This window comes from Rutidosis leptorrhynchoides, chromosome 10 (assembly GCF_046630445.1).
Source record: "Rutidosis leptorrhynchoides isolate AG116_Rl617_1_P2 chromosome 10, CSIRO_AGI_Rlap_v1, whole genome shotgun sequence".
Taxonomy (NCBI): Eukaryota; Viridiplantae; Streptophyta; class Magnoliopsida; order Asterales; family Asteraceae; genus Rutidosis; species Rutidosis leptorrhynchoides.
In genome coordinates this window covers 85368905-85390001 of record NC_092342.1, presented here as the reverse complement: position 1 = coordinate 85390001, position 21097 = coordinate 85368905, and the positions used below count along the sequence as shown (strand labels likewise).

The 21097-nt window shown below is 35.9% G+C and overlaps 2 protein-coding genes across 2 annotated transcripts; one reads left to right on the top strand and one right to left on the bottom strand.

The window, feature by feature from the left end:
- Positions 1-2201: 2201 nt before the first annotated feature.
- On the top strand, positions 2202-3195 carry LOC139870419 (uncharacterized). Its single transcript, XM_071858230.1, has 4 exons — positions 2202-2625; positions 2698-2816; positions 2908-3009; positions 3187-3195. Exons 1-4 carry the CDS (start codon positions 2202-2204, stop codon positions 3193-3195), a joined length of 654 nt encoding a protein of 217 aa, XP_071714331.1.
- Positions 3196-4882: 1687 nt separating this feature from the next.
- On the bottom strand, positions 4883-5332 carry LOC139870418 (secreted RxLR effector protein 161-like). Its single transcript, XM_071858229.1, has one exon. The coding sequence runs from the start codon at positions 5330-5332 to the stop codon at positions 4883-4885; it is 450 nt and encodes a 149-aa protein (XP_071714330.1).
- Between the last annotated feature and the right edge of the window lie 15765 nt (positions 5333-21097).

Genomic DNA, 21097 nt, shown 5'->3' with positions numbered 1-21097 from the left:
CCTTCCCCAAATTCTCTCAACACATTGTTGAGAGACTTGAGCTAAACCGTGATCATTCATACAATTATGAATGAGTCCAAGAGAGCCGTGGATTCAATTGTGATTACGATTGAATTCACGTGCTAATTGATTGTACAATCTCATATTCACATTCATATTGTTATCACATATTCTGAGTTTGTTCTTCATCACCTTCATGTTCATCATCTTACAACTTCACTGTACAAATCCTAAACATCAACTAGAACATGATTTGAAGCTAAACATTAGACATAACCGAAAATTAAATGGTATTTTTTTCACCGTTAGGAACCGGAAGAACCGCTTCGGTTCTTGAAAATCGGTTGCGGTTCTTGTAGAAATGGTTCTTACCGGAACCGGTTTTATATTTTCAGGTTGATTTTTTTGGGAACTGGTTGTGGTGTGCACCTCTACTTGTGATACAAATATCCCTGATTTGTGTTTTCACAAGAAATCACTGCCAATCTGCCATCATCTCTTATATAATGTGATTATATTTAGTTCACTCGATTGATTTAATGCTTTACCAATCAGAGAAAAAAATTATTATTATTATTATCGTAACCGATTATCATATCGTTTTTTGTTTCTGCTATTTGCAAGGCTCGTTTTGTTGCTGATTAATTCGTAACTGAAATTAATTCGTAATTTGTTTGGTACATGTTAATCTGTGCGAACCCTAAATTGATTATGGCGTGAAGATGAAATACGATAAGAAGATGTCTTGGTTTTTGTTTATGTTGGATGAAATATATTTAAGGGTTTATTATTGAGCTTGAGTAGCCAATTTGGTCCATAGCAATACTTCGTACGTAGTTGATCGACTTTCGTACGAAGGAGTCTACGTTCGCACGACTGTAACAGGTTGTAAACTTCTTTCACTAGTTCACTTAAATTGTTACCCATATTTTTATTGTTTTTTATTGGCGACTTGACTGACTTTTAGAGCCTAAAGTAAATTTCAGACAGGATTTAAAATCCATGAAAATTTGATTTTACCATTTTCATAGCGTCTCAATTTTATTTTATTTTTTTAATATTTTTTCTTACTTATTGGTCGGAGGTCCACTCGGAAGCAATCTCTCTATCAGTCGAATAGAAAGAGGGATGACTTTCTCTACTTTTGAGCGTGTTTTCACTCTGAGTAGAAAAATGACTTTTCTTTATTCTTGGATAGGGAAAGAATTGTCTACATCTTATCTTCCCAATACACCACTAATGTGGTATTGAGTGTTGTTGTTGTTGTAGTATTTTTATTGTTTTTCCATTTCACTACTTTTGACCCTTTTGATTGTGGGACTAACTTGCGTGTGAAAGTTGTTGACTTTGGTTGATAAGGGACTCGAGGGTTATTATGATGATGGCTACACGAAATAGTACGACCGAAGAGACACCAATGGAAGGATGAAGAGCTTCAATTAAGGCACTTAATAGTGCTATGAGAGCAATGGATACCAAAATGATCGTTATGGAAGGGCGAATAAATAAACGCCTGAATGGTATGAATACCCAACAAGTTATTCATGACGTATTCCAGCAGATGGGGAATGCCGAGGGAATTGGTCAGAGAGGTGCCCTTACAACGTTAACAAAGCTTCAATTTCCTTGGTTTAATGGGAAAACGTGAAGGAGTAGGTGTATCGCAACAAACAAGATGATAGGTTGCATCCATCCCATTTCAGATGGTAGATAGATGGATTTTTTTTTTTTAAATAGTAACTTTTCAAGGATTAGTTGCAAAAATAGAAATAAAGCAAAACATGTTACAAAAATGGTATAATCGAAGTTCCAAACTTTGGATTTGGCAAAATCGAAGTTTGAAACTTCAGATTTGGTCCTTTATGCTTTTACTATAGTGACTAGGCTGACATGTGTACAAGAATTGTCACCCGTGCCCTAAACCGAAGTTTCAAACTTCGGTTTTGCAGGCTTTTCAGCAAAACCGAAGTTTGAAACTTCGGTTTTCCCCCTGCCATTTTTGTTCACTTTAACCTCGAATCTTGCTTCTGCAGGTCGTAATCTATGCTTTTCTACATATATTTATACCACTCTAAACTTAATTCTCAATAACAACATCACATACAACACAACTACATTTCAAACACATCAAACTGAGATTTATATATCAACGAAATCACCAGTTGAAAACTACAAAAAACACTAAATCACATTCTAAAAAAATGGCCAATTTTGAAAATGATGGATGGGAATACCTACTTGATATCGATGATTCCGACCTCACTCAATTTGTATCAGTTACAAAATCCATTGAAACCATTTTGGTGCCGACTCAGTCGCCACCATTCCCCCGAAAGTTACAGTCCCCCAAACATAACCGTAAAAAACAAAAGCAACCTATTTCACCACCACGACCTGTTTTGCACGGTTCTGGGTCTAACAAAAAGAACAATATAACGTACCGAATCCCTGAACCCGCTGGTATTTTCCAAGATGTGTATGAACTTCGAAATAACGAGAATAACGTTGTGGATGACATGTGTACGCAAGATTTTGTAAGGGAAATAATAAACAAACCTGGAGTGGATGATTCGTTTACACTGGATCGGTGGCTACGCGCGATGGAGTTTGCATATATGTATGGAGGTAAGCAATAATATTGTATACTCATTTTTGTAACCATAAGCCAACAGTGTATGTGTATTTTTGTAACTGCAGGTAGATCTGACATAGCAAGCATTCTGAGGCAGCATAGGTTTTTACCAGCTGATCAAGTTATTGGTGTTGTTAAGACTAGTGTTAAAAATAGTGTCGGTGATCTGTCTATAACGCTGAAAGTTAGTTTACATCACTAACTTATGTATATTTTCACAATTGTATTGCTTTCACTAAAACAGGTTAATGTAAGTTTTCATTTATGTTTAATAGGACACTACGGGTACTATTCGAGGAACAGTTCATAACAAGATCATTGATGGTGTTCAAGGTGAGTATGAAGGTGTCAAAGGCATACGCGATGAAGCTGTTTTGGTGCTACAAAATTGTTCTATCTTTTTAAGGTTAAAATCCTTAATATTACACGCAAGGCGTTAATAAAGGTGTTCTTAAAAGACGGTGGATCTACGTACAGAATTGTGTTGATTGTGTTTTTTTTATGCGGTTGTTGTTGTTTAAAATAAACTATTGTTTTTGTTGTTTTTGTTGTAGAAATATTAGATTTGAGACATAACGAATACTAGTAGCGGAAGCGGTGGCGATCGAGGCTTAGATTACCGGTCGAGAAAGCGATCACGGACGGAAGGCTTTCTATTCTCACAACCTAATTTCCTTCAATAGTTTACTACGTAGCAACTCATTTTCTCTTAATTTATTTATGTGTATGTGATTCACTTTTTTGCTAGTGTGTGTTTCAACATACAGATAGATCTCTTTATATAGCCACAAATATGGAAACCAAGAGTCTCCATTAATCACATTGCTACATATGAAAAGCCACCATCAATACAATTTACCTATTAACTTCTAAGTTAAATAGGTAGTCAACAAGTTTGTGGGTGTAAGGAAAACATATTTCCAACATCTCCCACTCGCACACAAACGTATTTAATATACTCAATATATCTCGAGAAAATTATTGTGTGGTACACAAAACCATTCATACTAGAAATTAGGTCGTGCGACCGGCATACTTTGAGAGCTCATTTGCTATACATCTGTTAGGAATATATAGTATCTCAATAAACTTGGAAGGAGTAGATTTAGTATGCAACATCCTAGACCATTAATCACATTAGTAACTCGCATGATCTCAGTTTTACTTATAAAACCTTTTGTATTCACAATTATCATTTATCACTAAGACTTGTCACTAAGACAAAAGATAATTTGTCGACCGGTGAATACAAGTTAATGTGAACTTCAAATGATCTTCCCTTCTCTTAGAATCCATTGGCCTTAGCTCAACTTGCTTTTCTAAGAACGTCCGGCCAGGTTGAATCACTCATAACCCTTAAGCAACTTCTTAAGATAACAAACATTAAACTAAGCTTCAAGAGACAAGAAAAAGTCATAAGGATATTAAATTGAGGTTACTAATACCTTAAGGGACTCACATAACATAGAAGTAGAGATCGTTTCTTCTATTTCCCTTATTGGTCGTCTTGATCACATGTGGTATGAATCACATGCTGCAACATTTCTCCTTTCACAATGGAGGTATGTCTTTAAATCAATGTTGCACAGATGATAGTTCAAACATACTCAATGTTCATAACTCGAGTTCACTTATCTACTCATAAAACTCTTAAGAACTCACATCTGGATACTCATGACAGATAAGGTGAATTGTGAAAATTCACATAATATTTGTACACTTACAAATGTGGCATCTAATTATCTCAATCTTGAGCTCTCAATTGTCACTAAAACAATATGCTTAATATACACCACTTTTCCATTTGTCACATAAAATGGAATTGATTACCCATGTGAGTGGGCTAATCTTATATATGTCTGACATACTTTTCTCGATTCGCAACACAAAGAGCGAACAATAAAACCAGGATTTAAAAGGAAACTCATTGCATTAGATATAAACTTAAACTTGTAAGTACATTTATTAAAGTAGTACATTTATCAAAATCTACGCAATCCTTGAGACCTAACATGCTTAAAAAATGCATCTCTAGGTATGGGTTTTGTGAAAGGATCTGCTACCATATCATGCGTAGATATGTACTCCATATTTACTTCCTTTCTTGCAACCTTGTCCTTCGCATAATTGTACTTTATGTCTATGTGCTTTGTCTTACAATGAAACTTGGGGTCTTTTGAATATGCAATGGCAACCTCATTATCGGAGTATATCAATGCTCGATCACTAGTATTACCAACAACCCCCAAACTACTTAAACACGATTAAGCCACACAGCTTCTTGTACAGCAGCTGAAAATTCCACATATCCAGCTTCCATGTAGACAATGCTATACATGATTGTTTCTTGCTACTCCAAGATATAGCACCTTTGTTTAGCAGAAAAAAAAAAGCCAGATGTGGATTTTCTTTCATCCATATCTCTTCCCCAATCAGCATCAGTATACCTCTCATTTGCAGATCATTTCCTTCGTAGCACAAAGAGTAATGACTAGTACCCTTAAGATACCTAAGTATCCGTTTCACGGCTTTCCAATGGGTTAAACCTGGATTAGATTGGTATCGGCTTACCATGCTAACAGCAAAGCAGATATCCGGTCTCGTACACATCATAGCATACATGAGACTTCCAACCGCACTAGTATAAGGAACATTTTTCATTTTCTGTTTCTCTTTTAGAGTTTGTGGACACCCGCTCATGCTCAATGTAACGACCCGGCTTTTTCGACTTGCTTTTGTGCTTTGTGCTTTCACGAAACTGCGGATTTTTACGTACTGAGCGAGTTTATGCTCTGGGATCTTATTTCATGATAATTACTTTGGTTAATATCTTACAACGTGCTATTAAGTGTTTAATCACTTAACTTGATCCCCAAATGCTTTTACGACCGTTGGTGTCACTTGACGTTTGAAATGAGCTATGTACTTGGTACACGTTTAACTTTGGTCATAAATGGAATATTATGACTACGTAATACTAATTGTTATTTCCTAATAACAATTACTTGGGTTTTTGGATGCTTAATTACGCTTAGTAATTTACTTGTGCTTACTAGTTAGTCTTGTTGGACTTTCTACCTTGTTGGACTCAAGCCCACCCTACTCTAGCAAATGGACTATTTAATTAGCCTAATTTTAATAAGTTTATGATCCATATAAATGTAAGACAAATGCCCATTAATTAGAGGAACATACTAGCATTTTTGTTAACCATAATCACAATTGTTGCATGGGATCCCAACATAAGCACCAACTTTAGACAACCATTAATCAAAAAGCAAAAGTTGTCCCCTCCCTTGTCCCCCAAAAGCTACGGCCATGAGGCCTCCCCCACCCCTATAAATACCAAGCCATTTCATTTCATTTTACACTTGATTTCACTCACAATTTACACACACTTACTCTCTTATTTTCTCTCTTGTCTTTCTCACTCTAAAAAGTGTAAGTATTAAATTTTCTTCTTCTTCTTCTTCTTCTTCTTTTCTTCATATTCACGACATCATCATCATCATCATTTAAAGGATCAAGCTTTTTAGCTTTTGATCTTGTTATATCTTGTAGATTCAAACTTGGGTTTGAATCCTTTAAGAACATGAAAGATTTAAGCTTTCTAGCTTTGAATCTTCATTGACTTGTTAGATCTAGCTTGTGATTTCTTTGTTTTGTTAAAAAGATCAAAACTTGTATTTATGATCTTCATGTAACTTGAAGATCTAGTCTTTTGCTTTAAGGATCTTCAAGAACACTAAAGATCCAAGCTTTCTAGCTTAGGGTTTCATTATTTTTTTTTAAAGATATTAGCTTTTTAGCTTATGGTCTCATTACTTTCATTATTTTTTTAAAGATCTTAGCTTTTTAGCTTATGGTCTCATTACTTTCATTATTTTGTTAAAGATCTTAGCTTTCTAGCTTATGGTCTCATTAATCTTGTAAAGATCCAAGCTTTCTAGATTAGGGTTTTCTTAACACTTGAGATCTAAGTTATTATTGTAGATCTCACTTACTTGGAACCTTTTTGTGTTTGTTGTGATGATAAAGATCAAGTCTTCATCATCACATATGATGGAGATGCATAAACTTGTGTAAAAAGGACAATGGTTGAAGCTTTATTGAGTTTATGCAATAAAGAGGCAACCTTGATGTTCAAAACTTGTAGAATGATAGCTTTTACTCTTAGTTGTGTGTTGATGGTTGAAACTTAGTCAAAGTGATGCTAACACATCAAAGAGTTGTACACTTGAAGCTTACACGCATCAAGGATGAGAACCGTGATGAGCATCAAGGACCTCACCGGAGCACTTGTTTACTGATTTTCGGGGTCTGATCAGACTCCCGGGCTTCTGAAAATTGATTTTCAGATATTTCGTTTCGAGTAGATGACTTTTCGTTCAGGCCTTGACTTAATCCGATGTACGGTTTAGTATTTATAGCCTTCCGAAAGTCACTACGCCTTTGTAACGTTGTGCTAAAATTTCTTACCTACTCGCACTTAAACCGTCGTCACGGTCAAACAAAGACGAGTTAGGTTCTGAAAATTGGTCAGCTATTAGAGGACTCACATACGGAACCATGGCCACTGACTACGCATCCTTTCGATTTGTATAGAGGTCGTAACAGCTGTTCGAATTCAGCCTTTTGTTTCGATCTCTATTTTTGTTAAACTTACCTTAGTGTAGATGAATGATGATGATAATGATGATGTTGATGATGACACTTAAACGTAATTTATTCACTTTTACACTTATTGGGACAACATACTGACCTAGTGACCTTTGACTTAGGTTGACAACCTTTCGGACTTACTTACTACCTGCATACGTTTCATATCGACTTTTACTGCTTATTCACTGTGAGTTATAGCTTCCCTCTTTACTTATAATATTTTTGGGACTGAGAATACATGCGCTTTTTATGTTTTACTTACTTGACACGAGTACTTAAACTTTACATATGGGTGGGTTATATAACGGCATAAACATTACCCTTAGCACGGTAACGTTTAATCATTGGTTTTTGAACCGGTGAAATCGAATATTAGATATGGATCCATAGGGTTTGACATCCCCACTCAGGCTAGTCGCGCTAGCATTTAACGGGTGTTTGATACTTCGAGGACATACGCACTCGCCAAGTGTACTTTTAGGGGGTATTACTATTACGTTAAGTTAGTTATCGGGTGCCCACGGATAAGCATATACTTTATCATACTGATTTGAATTGCTGGTTGAAGCACTGAAATCTCGTGGTCTACATTGCATTACTGATTACAAACAAACTATAGCTCACCAACATTCGTGTTGACTTTTAAGCGTGTATTTCTCAGGTGCTTAGACGTTGTTGCTTCTACTGTTAGACTTGCTATCTTGGTGTTATAGACTTGCTGTTATGGACCTGCTGTGTTAGATTTCCGCTGCATTACTTAGAGATGTCTCAATTATGAAAATTTTATCTTGCATTCACAACTTATGTTATTTGAATAATGGCTTTGTAATGACCTCCGTGTCACGTTATCTTTTGTAAACGCTATCTTTTTATGAATGCAAAACTAGTTTTCAAACAGCATATAGTGTTTGACCGTGTAAAGATCCTGTTGTTGACGAAATGTACACGATGGTTTTGTACGGGGCGTCACATTTGGTATCAGAGCATTGGTTGTAGGGAATTAGGTTGCATTAGTAAGTCTAGACTAGACCGAGTAGGATTCACTAATAGGACTAATCTATAACTTGCTCGTTTACATGTTACTGCTTTCTACTGCTGCATGTTACTGCTTACTTCTACTGCTGTATAAACTTGTTGAATGCTACTGCCTACTTTCACTGCTATGTGAACTTACTGTATGCTGCTACTTATTCTCGCTACTGCATGCTACTTTCTACTTTTTGCATGATGCTCCTGTTGATACTGCTATTACTGCCATGCTATGTACTATTGTAGACGCTCTAGGCTGCTGTATTTACTATGCCTGATTACGTGCTTGCTACCCGTCTGCTTTTCGCTGAACCGACTTGGAGAACCTATCCTTTCTAGTTCAGATGTTTTTCTGAACTACCTTCCCGCTCGTCTAACCCTAAGAATTAGTATTCTAATCCACCTATTACTACCGTTCCACCGTTCCAGAGATCGAAACATTACTTCACGCAATCTAGAAGGAGTACCCCTCGGATTATGCGCCCACTAAAGTTGATCCTCGAAGGAGGAGATATGTGAGAACTTGTCGGAGTAACCGCACCCCGAGCTCACTCTAATCAGCCATGTACAATGTATGAACATTAGAAGGTTGTTCACTTCCCGCAAGGTGACCCGTATCCCGTACGCTTTCATGAACGTCATTTATCTCTTTCATTCCTCACCACTACTCGACGAATCAACGACACTTCTGGACTTAGGTTCCTAACACTCTTAGGCATTGGAGAAGTCAGGAGGACATCTCCTTTCACAAGGTCAGAGTGTCATCTACTGATGCCCAGCCATACCCAAGGACTTTGGAGTCGCCTCAAGACATATCGTATTACTACTTTCTACACGTACAACTCGACGCGAGACCCAGATTGAATTTCTAGAAAGGAACCTAACAACATTACCTGAACCCGAACATTTTAAAGAAATTTCGGGACATTTAGGCATTGATGCATGACCTACGGAACCTACGCACCCACACAGAGAAATTGTGAGATTAATTATGTAGAATTTGTTTTGAGATAGCATATATAAAGCACCGTTAGATAAAATCGAGTAGAACTTGAAGTGATCACGTTACATTGACCATATGGAATGATATTAGAATGAAGGTACGATTTAGTACAATATAATGACGCCAGGACAGCATGATTATATTGAAGTAAATCATGCAGAAGTTCCAATGTTAATACATGAGGAATATGAGGTGATCCAGGAAAAACTTTGGTAGGGATCACTTGAGTATACACATTATGGTCTGTTAGAGGTAGGGAAGGAATAACCACGTAGCCCAGATACTATACAAGAAGGGCCTTGATTGCAGAATTGATAACCCAAAAATTTGTTATAGATATAGACACCCTGTACACTTAAGGAAAAAGTTCTCAAATAGGAAAAACTTTGGACTTACTTGCGATAGAGCAATCGTTATCTTAGCTATGGAGATTTGCATGGATCCTGATTTTAGTTAGGGTACGTTTCGTCACAACGTTTTATTTTCTCGGAGTTGATTAAAACTAGAGCGATAGAAACCTTATATTTAAGAACATTAGTGTTATGACTGATAAGCCATTAACAACCATGAGAGTTAAGTATTCTATAGGACAAGCTAATGGTAAGCTGGCAGAGATAGAGGAATAATTTAAGGTAGTACTTTAAAATTAACAGGTGGGTCATTGGAGATGACCTCATGCCAACAAAACTTGGAAGTTTTAAAGTAGTAGTTGGAAAGCATTAGTTACCTACGCACAAGCAGATGTTATCTGAGAAGATTGATAGAAATTTTCACGGTGATATAATAAGATTTGGTTGGAATGAACCTTAAGATTATCCTAATACTCATCAAGTTAGGAAGCTTGATGTAAAAGTTGGAGTGGACTTTAGGAAGCTTTGATGAAATAGTTGGAACGGACTGGCTTTCAAGGATGAAAACAAAAGTTATTTATAACAAGAAGATTATTCGTATACCTCGCGAGGATGGTGAGCCAAAAGCCATTTGAGTTACTTCAACAACCCGAAATCCCACAATGGAAATGGGAAGGAATAACAATGGATTTCATCACAAAGCTATCGAAAATGGTAGGCGGTTATGACACTTCCTGGGTTATTGTTGACCGCCTCACCAAATCTGCTCACCTTCTAGCCATGAAAGAAACCAATACAACGGACAAACCTGCATAACGATACATAAAGGAAATTGTATCCCGTCACTTCAACAATTTAGATTCTGTCTTAAGGACTAGCCATGAATCTTATTTGATACTCATTCTTACACGACTCTAAATCCTAACTTATTCCGAGAGATTCCTTGTTCGATGATAATTAACCCATCATCCTTCTTACTTTAATATTAGTTATACCAGTTCAAAATTTTCCGAATCAATGGGAGGTTAATTCTCATCCTCATACACTCCCTTTCGTATCTCACTTATAAGCAACAACCTTACACTTACGCATTTTTGGTCGAAAGACTTATACCCTACCAATAGTCATCAACCACATTTAAACTCAGTGGTTTTTATTACCTCAAAGATCACCGAAATTTTCAAAATCTTTTACTCAATCCTCATCAATCTTTTTCCAACTTGTAACCTCCGAAATATGAAAATTTTGTTTGCCAAAATTTTTCACACGTTATTTTACGGTACGATCCCCTCAAAGTTTTATAAAAGTAAATTTATTTTATTTGCCATTCGTGAAAATTTTTGAAATCGTATATGTTATATAAAATAAAGTAAATGATTACTTATCTTTGACAAATACATATGAAATTTTACTTTCACTTTTACAAATCAAATCTTTTATTCAAAAGATATCTTACTTTGAATGGTGCGTGTTGTACATAACCCCAGTTTACTAAGAACTTCGTTTCTTTTCTTACGTTGTCACCTTAAATGATTTCTATAAAATTTACGTTGCTTATTATATAAAATTTTTCGCGTTATTCGTATCCAAGTCATCATGAAGATTTACAACCGTCGAAATTGAGAGATTCATGTGTGTGTATGTGATGAAGGCACTTGCTACCACGCCATGCAGAGTCTTTGGGCATCCACTAACACATAAACCATTCAAATTATTACGTTACCCCGGGGATCTTATTTTCCACACCTGTTGGAACAATGCTCTTTCTCACATAACTGTAAGTCCTGATTTATTCCAAGAAATTCTCATGTAGTGATATTAACACCATCAGTATTTTGACTTTAATATTAGTCATAACCTGTTTGGCATTTTGCAAAGTCAAGAAGCGATTAACCTCTCATCCTCATGCTCTATCCTTCATACCTCACTTTTTAGCAACGGCTTCACACGTGAACATTTTTGGCCTAAATACTTATGTCCTGATAATTATCAAAACTGCATTAACTTCAGTAGGTTTTCATTACTTAGTGACATGTCACCCGATGATTCAAAGATTTTTCACTCAATCTTTTTCAACTCGCAACCTCTGAAATATGAAAAACTATGCTTATCAAAAATTTTACACGTTGTTTATTTGTGCGGTCCTCACGAGATTTATGGACAAATGAAAGTAATAAAATTTTTCTGTCACTTATGCGATTTATAAAACCATATACGTATAAATTTACCCTTATTCATTTTGGGTTAGTACATACTAAGTTATACCTTCAAATAATTTAAAAATCGCTCCTTTATCTAGTTGTTTAACTTAGGTCAAATAGTTTTGTGCAAAATGATACACGTTGTACATACTTCTAAATTACCAGGAACTTCATTCCGTTTATGTTGTCACATCAAACGTTTAAAGGTTTTTCAAAACTTCCTTGGTTGATTTTATTAAAGGTTTTCGTATTAGACCACACCATGTATGGATCACACTTCTTCTCGCCCTCTGTTAGGGATGAAGCTTACTATTATAATCTTTGTTAAAAACTCTTGAGCCACTTTGGGTGGCAGTCTTATAAAATTTATTAGAAAATCTTTGCGCTCATAAAATGTTCCTTCTAAGGTTAGACTTGGAAAAAACGCGGGCCGATAATTCAGTTTTCTGGGAAACACTCAGTGGTCACACTATTGTAGGAAAGGCACTAGGTGGGTTTCTACTCTCAGTGTTTCACGACTAATTGCAACACCCTCGTAAACATCATCTATATGAATCAGTATATTGAGGTACATGAAATCAATTTTTGGAGATTCTTTTCATTTGGAGTAAACCATTCTTTATGACCTAGGGTTCACGTATCTTCTCATCCGTGCATCCCCTTAAGTATAAGGATGAATTCAGAACGAACCGCTCGAAGAGTTCACTCTCGTTCAAAGATCACACCTTTCGTGCGATTTTCTTTCAGAAATGTAGTATAAAATACTTTAAGAATCTATTAATCTTGTTATCCTCTTGGAAGAGACTGCTTAAAATGTCTATAACACAGATGTGGTTACTCTACACATTCCTTCCTTCGTTGGTTGCAACTATATGTTGTTCTAGTTAATGTTAACCCTAACTTCAACATGTAACTGAAAGGATAAAGTTACATTATGGAACCGTGCTTTCATTCAAGGATAAGACCACATGCATCATGGAAAACTGTGTGATATCCTTCATTGTTCTTCAGACCATCCTGAAGATGCTATAAATAGTTATGGCTTGCATTGCATGTAAGTCTGATTAGTCACTTTCAACTAAAAATTTCAATTCATTTATTCAAATGAAACGTTTCTTAAATATTGGGTTCTTTATGCCTATGGTCTCCTCCCGAAATCAAGGGGTTAGTAAAATCCGTGGCTAACACTATTCAGACATCAAATCGCATGGTTGAGATCACCATGTTTTCCATTCTCCCTGTTAACTTTGTATTGCGACATAAGCGCTCAATGTTTTAGATGAGCTTAGTAACATTCATGATGTATTTCATGCATCCAGCTTACTGAAGATGCCTGTAGGGCTAAAAACATCATCATTTCTTTTGTGGGTATATATATCGGATGACATGTTCGTGTTAGCAAGTAACGAAATAAATTTGTTGATCTCTTAGGACAAGAGACTTAATTAATGGCATATACATATTCTTACTTTTAAACGCCCAAGTACCTTTCAAGGTAAATAACTCACTTCTGAGCTTACGAGACTCTCGAAACTTTGATACGCTCCTTCTTATTAAAAAACGATACCATTGTTGGTCACTCCTCAAAATTTCGGGATGAAATTTTCTTTAACAGGTGGGTAATGTAACGACCTGGCTTTTTCGAATTGCTTTTGTGCTTTGTGCTTTCACGAAACTGCGGATTTGTGCGTACTGAGCGAGTTTATGCTCTGGGATCTTATTTCATGATAATTACTTTGGTTAATATCTTACAACGTACTATTAAGTGTTTAATCACTTAACTTGATCCCTGGATGCTTTTACGACCGTTGGTGTCACTTGACGTTTGAAACGAGCTATGTACTTGGTACACGTTTAACTTTGGTCATAAATGGAATATTATGACCACGTAATACTAATTGTTATTTCCTAATAACAATTACTTGGGTTTTTGGATGCTTAATTACGCTTAGTAATTTACTTGTGCTTATTAGTTAGTCTTGTTGGGCTTTCTACCTTGTTGGACTCAAGCCCACCCTACTATAGATAATGGACTATTTAATTAGCCTAATTTTAATAAGTTTATGACCCATATAAATGTAAGACAAATGCCCATTAATTAGAGGAACATACTAGCATTTTTGTTAACCATAATCACAATTGTTGCATGGGATCCCAACATAAGCACCAACTTTAGACAGTCCATGAGGCCTCCCCCACCCCTATAAATACCAAGCCATTTCATTTCATTTTACACTTGATCTCACTCACAATTTACACACACTTACTCTCTTATTTTCTCTCTAGTCTTTCTCACTCTAAAAAGTGTAAGTATTAAATTTTCTTCTTCTTTTTCTCTTCTTCATATTCACAAAATAATCATCATGATCATTTAAAGGATCAAGCTTTTTAGCTTTTGATCTTGTTATATCTTGTAGATTCAAACTTGGGTTTGAATCATTCAAGAACATGAAAGATTCAAAGTTTCTAGCTTTGAATCTTCATTGACTTGTTAGATCTAGCTTGTGATTTCTTTGTTTTGTAATAAAAATCAAAACTTGTGTTTATAATCTTCATGTAACTTGAAGATCTAGTCTTTTGCTTTAAGGATCTTCAAGAACACTAAAGATTCAAGCTTTCTAGCTTAGGGTTTCATTATTTTGTTAAAGATCTTAGCTTTTTAGCTTATGGTCTCATTACTTTTATTATTTTGTTAAAGATCTTAGCTTTTTAGCTTATGGTCTCATTACTTTCATTATTTTGTTAAAGATCTTAGCTTTCTAGCTTATGGTCTCATTAATCTTGTAAAGATCCAAGCTTTCTAGCTTAGGGTTTTCTTAACACTTGAGATCTAAGTTATTATTGTAGATCTCACTTACTTGGAACCTTTTTATGTTTGTTGTGATGATAAAGATCAAGTCTTCATCATCACATATGATGAAGATGCATAAACTTGTGTAAAAAGGACAAAGGTTGAAGCTTTATTGGGTTTATGCAATAAAGAGGCAACCTTGATGTTCAAAACTTGTAGAATGATAGCTTTTACTCTTAGTTGTTTGTTTATGGTTGAAACTTGGTCAAAGTGATGCTAACACATCAAAGAGTTGTACACTTGAAGCTTACACGCATCAAGGATGAGAACCGTGATGAGCATCAAGCACCAAGGACCTCACCGGAGCACTTTTTTGCTAATTTTCGGGGTTTAATCAGACTCCCGGGCTTCTGAAAATTGATTTTCAGATAGTTTGTTTCGATTAGATGACTTTTCGTTTAGGCCTCGACTTAATCCGATATACGGTTTAGGATTTATAGCCTTCCGAAAGTCACTACGCCTTTGTAACGTTGTGCTGAAATTTCTGACCTACTCGCACTTAAACTGTCGCCACGGTCAAACGAAGATTAGTTAGATTCTGAAAATTGGTCAGCGGTTAGAGGACTCACATACGGAGCCAGGCCACTGACTATGCGTCTTTTCGATTTGTATAGAGGTCGTAACAGCTGTCCGAATTTAGCCTTTTGTTTCGATCTCTATTCTTGTTAAACTTACCTTAGTGTAGATGAATGATGATGATAATGATGATGTTGATGATGACACTTAAACGTAATTTATTCACTTTTACACTTATTGGGACAACATACTGACCTAGTGACCTTTGACTTAAGTTGATGACCTTTCAGACCGACTTACTACCTGCATACGTTTCATATCGACTTCTACTGCTTATTCACTGTGAGTTATAGCTACTCTCTTTACTTATACTATTTTTGGAACTGAGAATACATGCGCTTTTTATGTTTTACTTACTTGACACGAGTACTTAAACTTTACATATGTGTGGGTTATATAACGGCATAAACATTCCCTTTAACACGGTAACGTTTAATCATTGGTTTTTGAACCGGAGAACGCGAATATTAGATATGGATCCATCGGGTTTGACATCCCCACTCGGGCTAGTCGCGCTAGCATTTAACAGGTGTTTGATACTTCGAGGACATACGCACTCGCCAAGTGTACTTTTAAGGGGTATTACTATTACGTTAAGTTAGTTACCGGGTGCCTACAGATAAGCATATACTTTATCATACTGATTTGAATTGCTGGTTGAAGCACTGAAATCTCGTGGTCTACATTACATTACTGATTACAAACAAACTATAGCTCACCAACATTCGTGTTGACTTTTAAGCGTATATTTCTCAGGTGCTTAGACGTTGTTGCTTTCGTTGTTAGACTTGCTGTCTTGGTGTTATAGACTTGCTGTTATGGATCTGATGTGTTAGATTTCCGCTGCATTACTTAGAGATGTCTCAATTATGAAACTCTTATCTTGCATTCACAACTTATGTTATTTGAATAATGGCTTTGTAATGACCTCCGTGTCACGTTATCTTTTGTAAACGCTATCTTTTTATGAATGCAAAACTGGTTTTCAAACAGCGGATAGTGTTTGACAGTGTAAAGATCCTGTTGTTGACGAATCGTACACGATGGTTTTGTACGGGGCGTCACACTCAACGTATCACCAATAGCCACAGGAGTGTCTATGGGGTTACACTTATGCATGTTAAAATGTTCAAGAATTTTGTTGATATAAGTCTCTTGCGAAAGAGCCAACAACTTCCTTGAGCGATCCCTTGAAATATTAATTCCAAGGATATATTCAGCTTCACCCATATCCTTCATTTCAAAGTTAGATGATAACCATCTTTTAACCTCGAAAACATACTCCTTGTCATTGCCAGCAATCAATATATCATCAACATATAATGATAGTATGACTAATATTCCTTTAGACCTTTTGGTATAAACACAATTATCTTCATTGATCGCATTGAAGCCATGTGACGTGATCACATTGTGAAAATGTATATACCATTGTCTTGATGACTGCTTGAGGAAAGCAGTCTTTACATATCGATTTCTTCATCTATATTTCCATTGAGGAAAGCAGTCTTTACATCCATCTGATGTAATTCAAGGTTCATACTTTCCACTATTGCCAGAATTAAACGAATTGATGTGAGTCTTACAACAGGTGAACACGTTTCCTCATAGTCAATCCCTTCCTGTTGATTGTAGCCTTTTGTTACAAGTCGAGCTTTATATCTTTCAATACTACCATCAGCTTTATGCTTTATTTTGAGAATCCACTTACTCCTAATGGCTTTTCTTCCTTTTGGAAGCTCAACCAATTCCCAAACATGGTTGGATCTCATTGACTCCATCTCTTCTTCCATTGCTTTGAACTATTTATCCTTTGCAGGACAAGTGAGAGCTTCATTTATATTTCTTGGTTCATCCTCTTCTAGTTGAACCATAAAAGTATAACCATCTTCGATCTCAAACTAAAGTGGAGGTTTACTTTGACGACTACTTCGTTGTGGTTGGTTATCTATTGAAACAGATTCTTGGTTTACCATATTGCTCCCACTTGGATCAGAATTATGTTCGGTGGCAACGGGTTGAGATTCTTCGAAAACATGTTGTTGGTTTGCCATATTGCTCCCACTCGTCACATTGCTCCTACTCGGATCAGAATAATCTTCATTCGCAATAGGTTGAGAAGTTAAATCCAAAGAAACAAATTCTTCATCTTCACTCCTCAAATCTCTCCCACTCGAATGAGGTAATTCTGTAGTCTCAAATAGAGACCAATCTTTATCAAGATCCCCTTGTTTTGGAAACTCATTTTCCAAAAATGTAACATCTCGAGATTCAAACTCAGTTATGCTCCCACTTTCGTGTTCACCTAAGAACACAAAATCTTTTGATTGTCCAGAGTATCTAATGAAAACACATTTCTTTCCTCTTGGACCTAATTTTTCATATTTGTGCGAGGAATTCAAAGTATACGTTGCACAACCCCAAGGTCTTAACACATTCAAGTCAGGTTTGCGATCTATCCATAACTCATATGGTGTGGATGTGACGACCCGCCAAAATCGTCATTGACGGCGCCGTCAACTGAGGTCCCGTTACGTGGTCATAAGTCTTTAAAACAAAGTTTGACCAAAAATATGTCGCATTCATTTCAAATGTAAGGATGTTTCAAGGTTTACAAAGGTAGTTCAACAACTAGTTACGTTACAACGTTTAAGTACAAATGAAACCTATGCGACACGATTTAGATAAAGTCAACAGACACTCCATGTATGCATGTATACTCACCATCCAAGCAAGTATCAAAATAATGTGCGGAAGCATGTACCACTTAGCATTCAAGGACCTGAGAAAACATAGAAAATCTGTCAACGAAAACGTTGGTGAAATCATAGGTTTAGTATGTATGTCAAGTGGAACCACAAGATTTATAACATTGAAATAATAGTAAACCATTCTAAAAGTTGTTGCTTGTATCATGAGCACCTAATTATCAAGGCTTAACTGAATACGAACCTCGGCATCATAGTGTTAGAACTACACTATACTCAAAAATTACATTTCATCCGTCAACGGTAGCTAACCGTCCGAATGAGGGTTTGTCAAACCCGTATGGATCCACACAACATAAGTTCTCGCTTACACCCTACAAGTGTAACTAATGATAATTGAATTGAGGCTTTTTGTTCTAACTCGTACGTAGAATGTTTGTTTTCGTACTTGTGTTCACTTTGTAAAACGAAACGTTTATAATTTCTCATCCCAAGTATAAGTGTAAAAGAGTAAAAGTGGGACTATGATCACACCTTGAGTGCAGGAGTAAAAAGGTACTTCACAAAGTAAACGCGTGTAAGAACGAATGCTAGTCTTGACCTAAACAAGTAGGTTGTATCAATACCGGTAATATACGAGGTCGGTCAAAGTTGTTCAATTAGTCCTATGGCTCGTTACGACTAGATTATATAGCATGTGAGTCAAGTTGTCAAGTTTCATGCAAGATATAAGTACAAGAGAGAGGTTATGACGATTAAACAAAGTATTGATTAAGTTTGAATAAATATCAACTTTGGTCAAGGTCAAAGTCAACGAAAAAGTCAATGTGTTCGGGTCAGGTCTCGGACAATTTTTGTAAGTTATATAATCATATATGAGCATCTTAGAACAAGTTGCATGTTAATCGGAGGTGCGTAACATAGTTAAAATTAAACGTAAAATGACAATTTTGGACATCCCACTTTCTAGGCACAAGTCGCGCCGCGCCAAAGGTTGGCCGCACCGCGCCACCTCTATTTACCAGATGTTTCACAACTTGGAAAAAGGTTAACTTCAAATTACTCATGGAGCCGCGCCGTGTGGCCATTTGGCGCACCGCGGGTGTCACACCCCCAAATAGGGCCTGGGTATTTGTGACTAATTATATCAAATCACAGTTGTATAAACGAGAACGACTCTATATGAGACGTTTTATTGAGTTTTGCAGCGAAAGATAAATAGATTATATTGTATTTAGAGCATTAAATGTTTTTAAATGAATTGGTAAGTAATGCATGAAGACTCCAAGCATGGCAAGAAATCATCATCAAAGCAGCAGATATACAGCGGAAGCGGTATTTAAATACCTGAGAATAAACATGCTTAAAAAGTCAACACGAGGTTGAGTGAGTTCATAGGTTTATCATAAATAAATAGTTCAATATAGCATTAAACCACAAGATTTCAGTTTAAAGTTGATTGATACCAATTATATCAATCTAAAAAGAGTTGCTGCAGTTTGTAATATCGCTACTAGAGAAAAGTTTACCCCGCGACAGCTTGAACAGTTAGTGTCAGTTGAATCATTATTATGTAACCAAAGACCATCAGTCAAATAGTTAGAGACGTCACTCTCAGTAGCGCTACTCACAATAACTAAGTTTGCATCTTATACCTCAGCAATTAACGATATTACGGCAAGGATTTAGCATGACAAAGCACGTATATAGCATAATAGTTTGAGTACTTGTGTCTAACGTGTAAAACAGTTATAAAAGTTGCGCATGTATTCTCAGCCCAAAAATATTGATAAAAAGGGAGCTATGAAAACTCATGATACGATACAATAGTTTGTAGTAAATATGCATAGGATGGTACTGAACAAGTACAGAGTTGACCTCGGATTCACGAACCTATATCAAGTATATATATTAACACATATACTCATAATCGAATAAGTTTATATATGTGATAGTGCTCCAAATGAACATATATTTAGTAGCAATATCCTTCCAATATGTAAAGCTATCAGTTGCAATTGTTCTATTTTCAAGTAATATTCATTTAATTAAATAAGTGCGAAGACAAAAGGCGAAAACGAAGATTCGAAGACAAAACCGTCCAAAAAGCTCAAATGTACAAGATACAATCCAAGTGGTTCAATTTATTGATAAGAAACGTCTAAAAATGACAAGAGTACAAGTTGCGGAACGCAAAGTACAAGATATTAAATTATACGAAAGGACGTTCGAAAATCCGGAACCGGGACCTGAGCCAACTATCAACGCCCGACGCAACGGACTAAAAATTATGAGACAACTATGCAACAGAATATAATATAATATTTAAATAATTATATAAATTATTTATATATTATATATATTTAAATAAAACATCGACAAGCAAATGGCCAAAAATTGGTGAGCTGGCCCAGGGAACTCCGCACTCGCGGAGCTGTGAAGGCTTAAACCTCCGCACTCGCGGAGCAGCCAAAATCAGAAATGTCCTATAAATGCAACGAGCTTCTGCCGAGTTTTACACAAAAAAAAAATAAATAATACTCCCTTTGTAATAATATATATATATATATATATATATATATATATATATATATATATATATATATATAGTTTTATATTAGTTAGTTTGGGTTATGTTAAGGTTATTTTACGGGTTTTGAAGTCGAAATTCTGTCCGTGTAACACTACGCGATAAATAATCAATGTAAGTTATGTCCTCCTTTTTAAAATTAATGTCTTGTAACTAAGTTATTATTATGCTTATTTAATGCTGAAGTAATCGTGATGTTTGACTAAAAATATTAAAATTGGGTAATTGGGCTTTGTACCATAATTGGGGTTTGGACAAAAGAACGACACTTGTGGAAATTAGACTATGGGCTATTAATGGGATTTATATTTGTTTAACTAATTGATAGTTTGTTAATTTTAATATAAAGATTTACAATTGGACATACCTATAAATAACCATATACACTCAATCGGACACGATGGGCGGGATATTTATATGTACGAATAATCGTTCATTTAACCGGACACGGGAATGGATTAATAGTTAATAGACTTATTAAAACAAGGGTGAAAT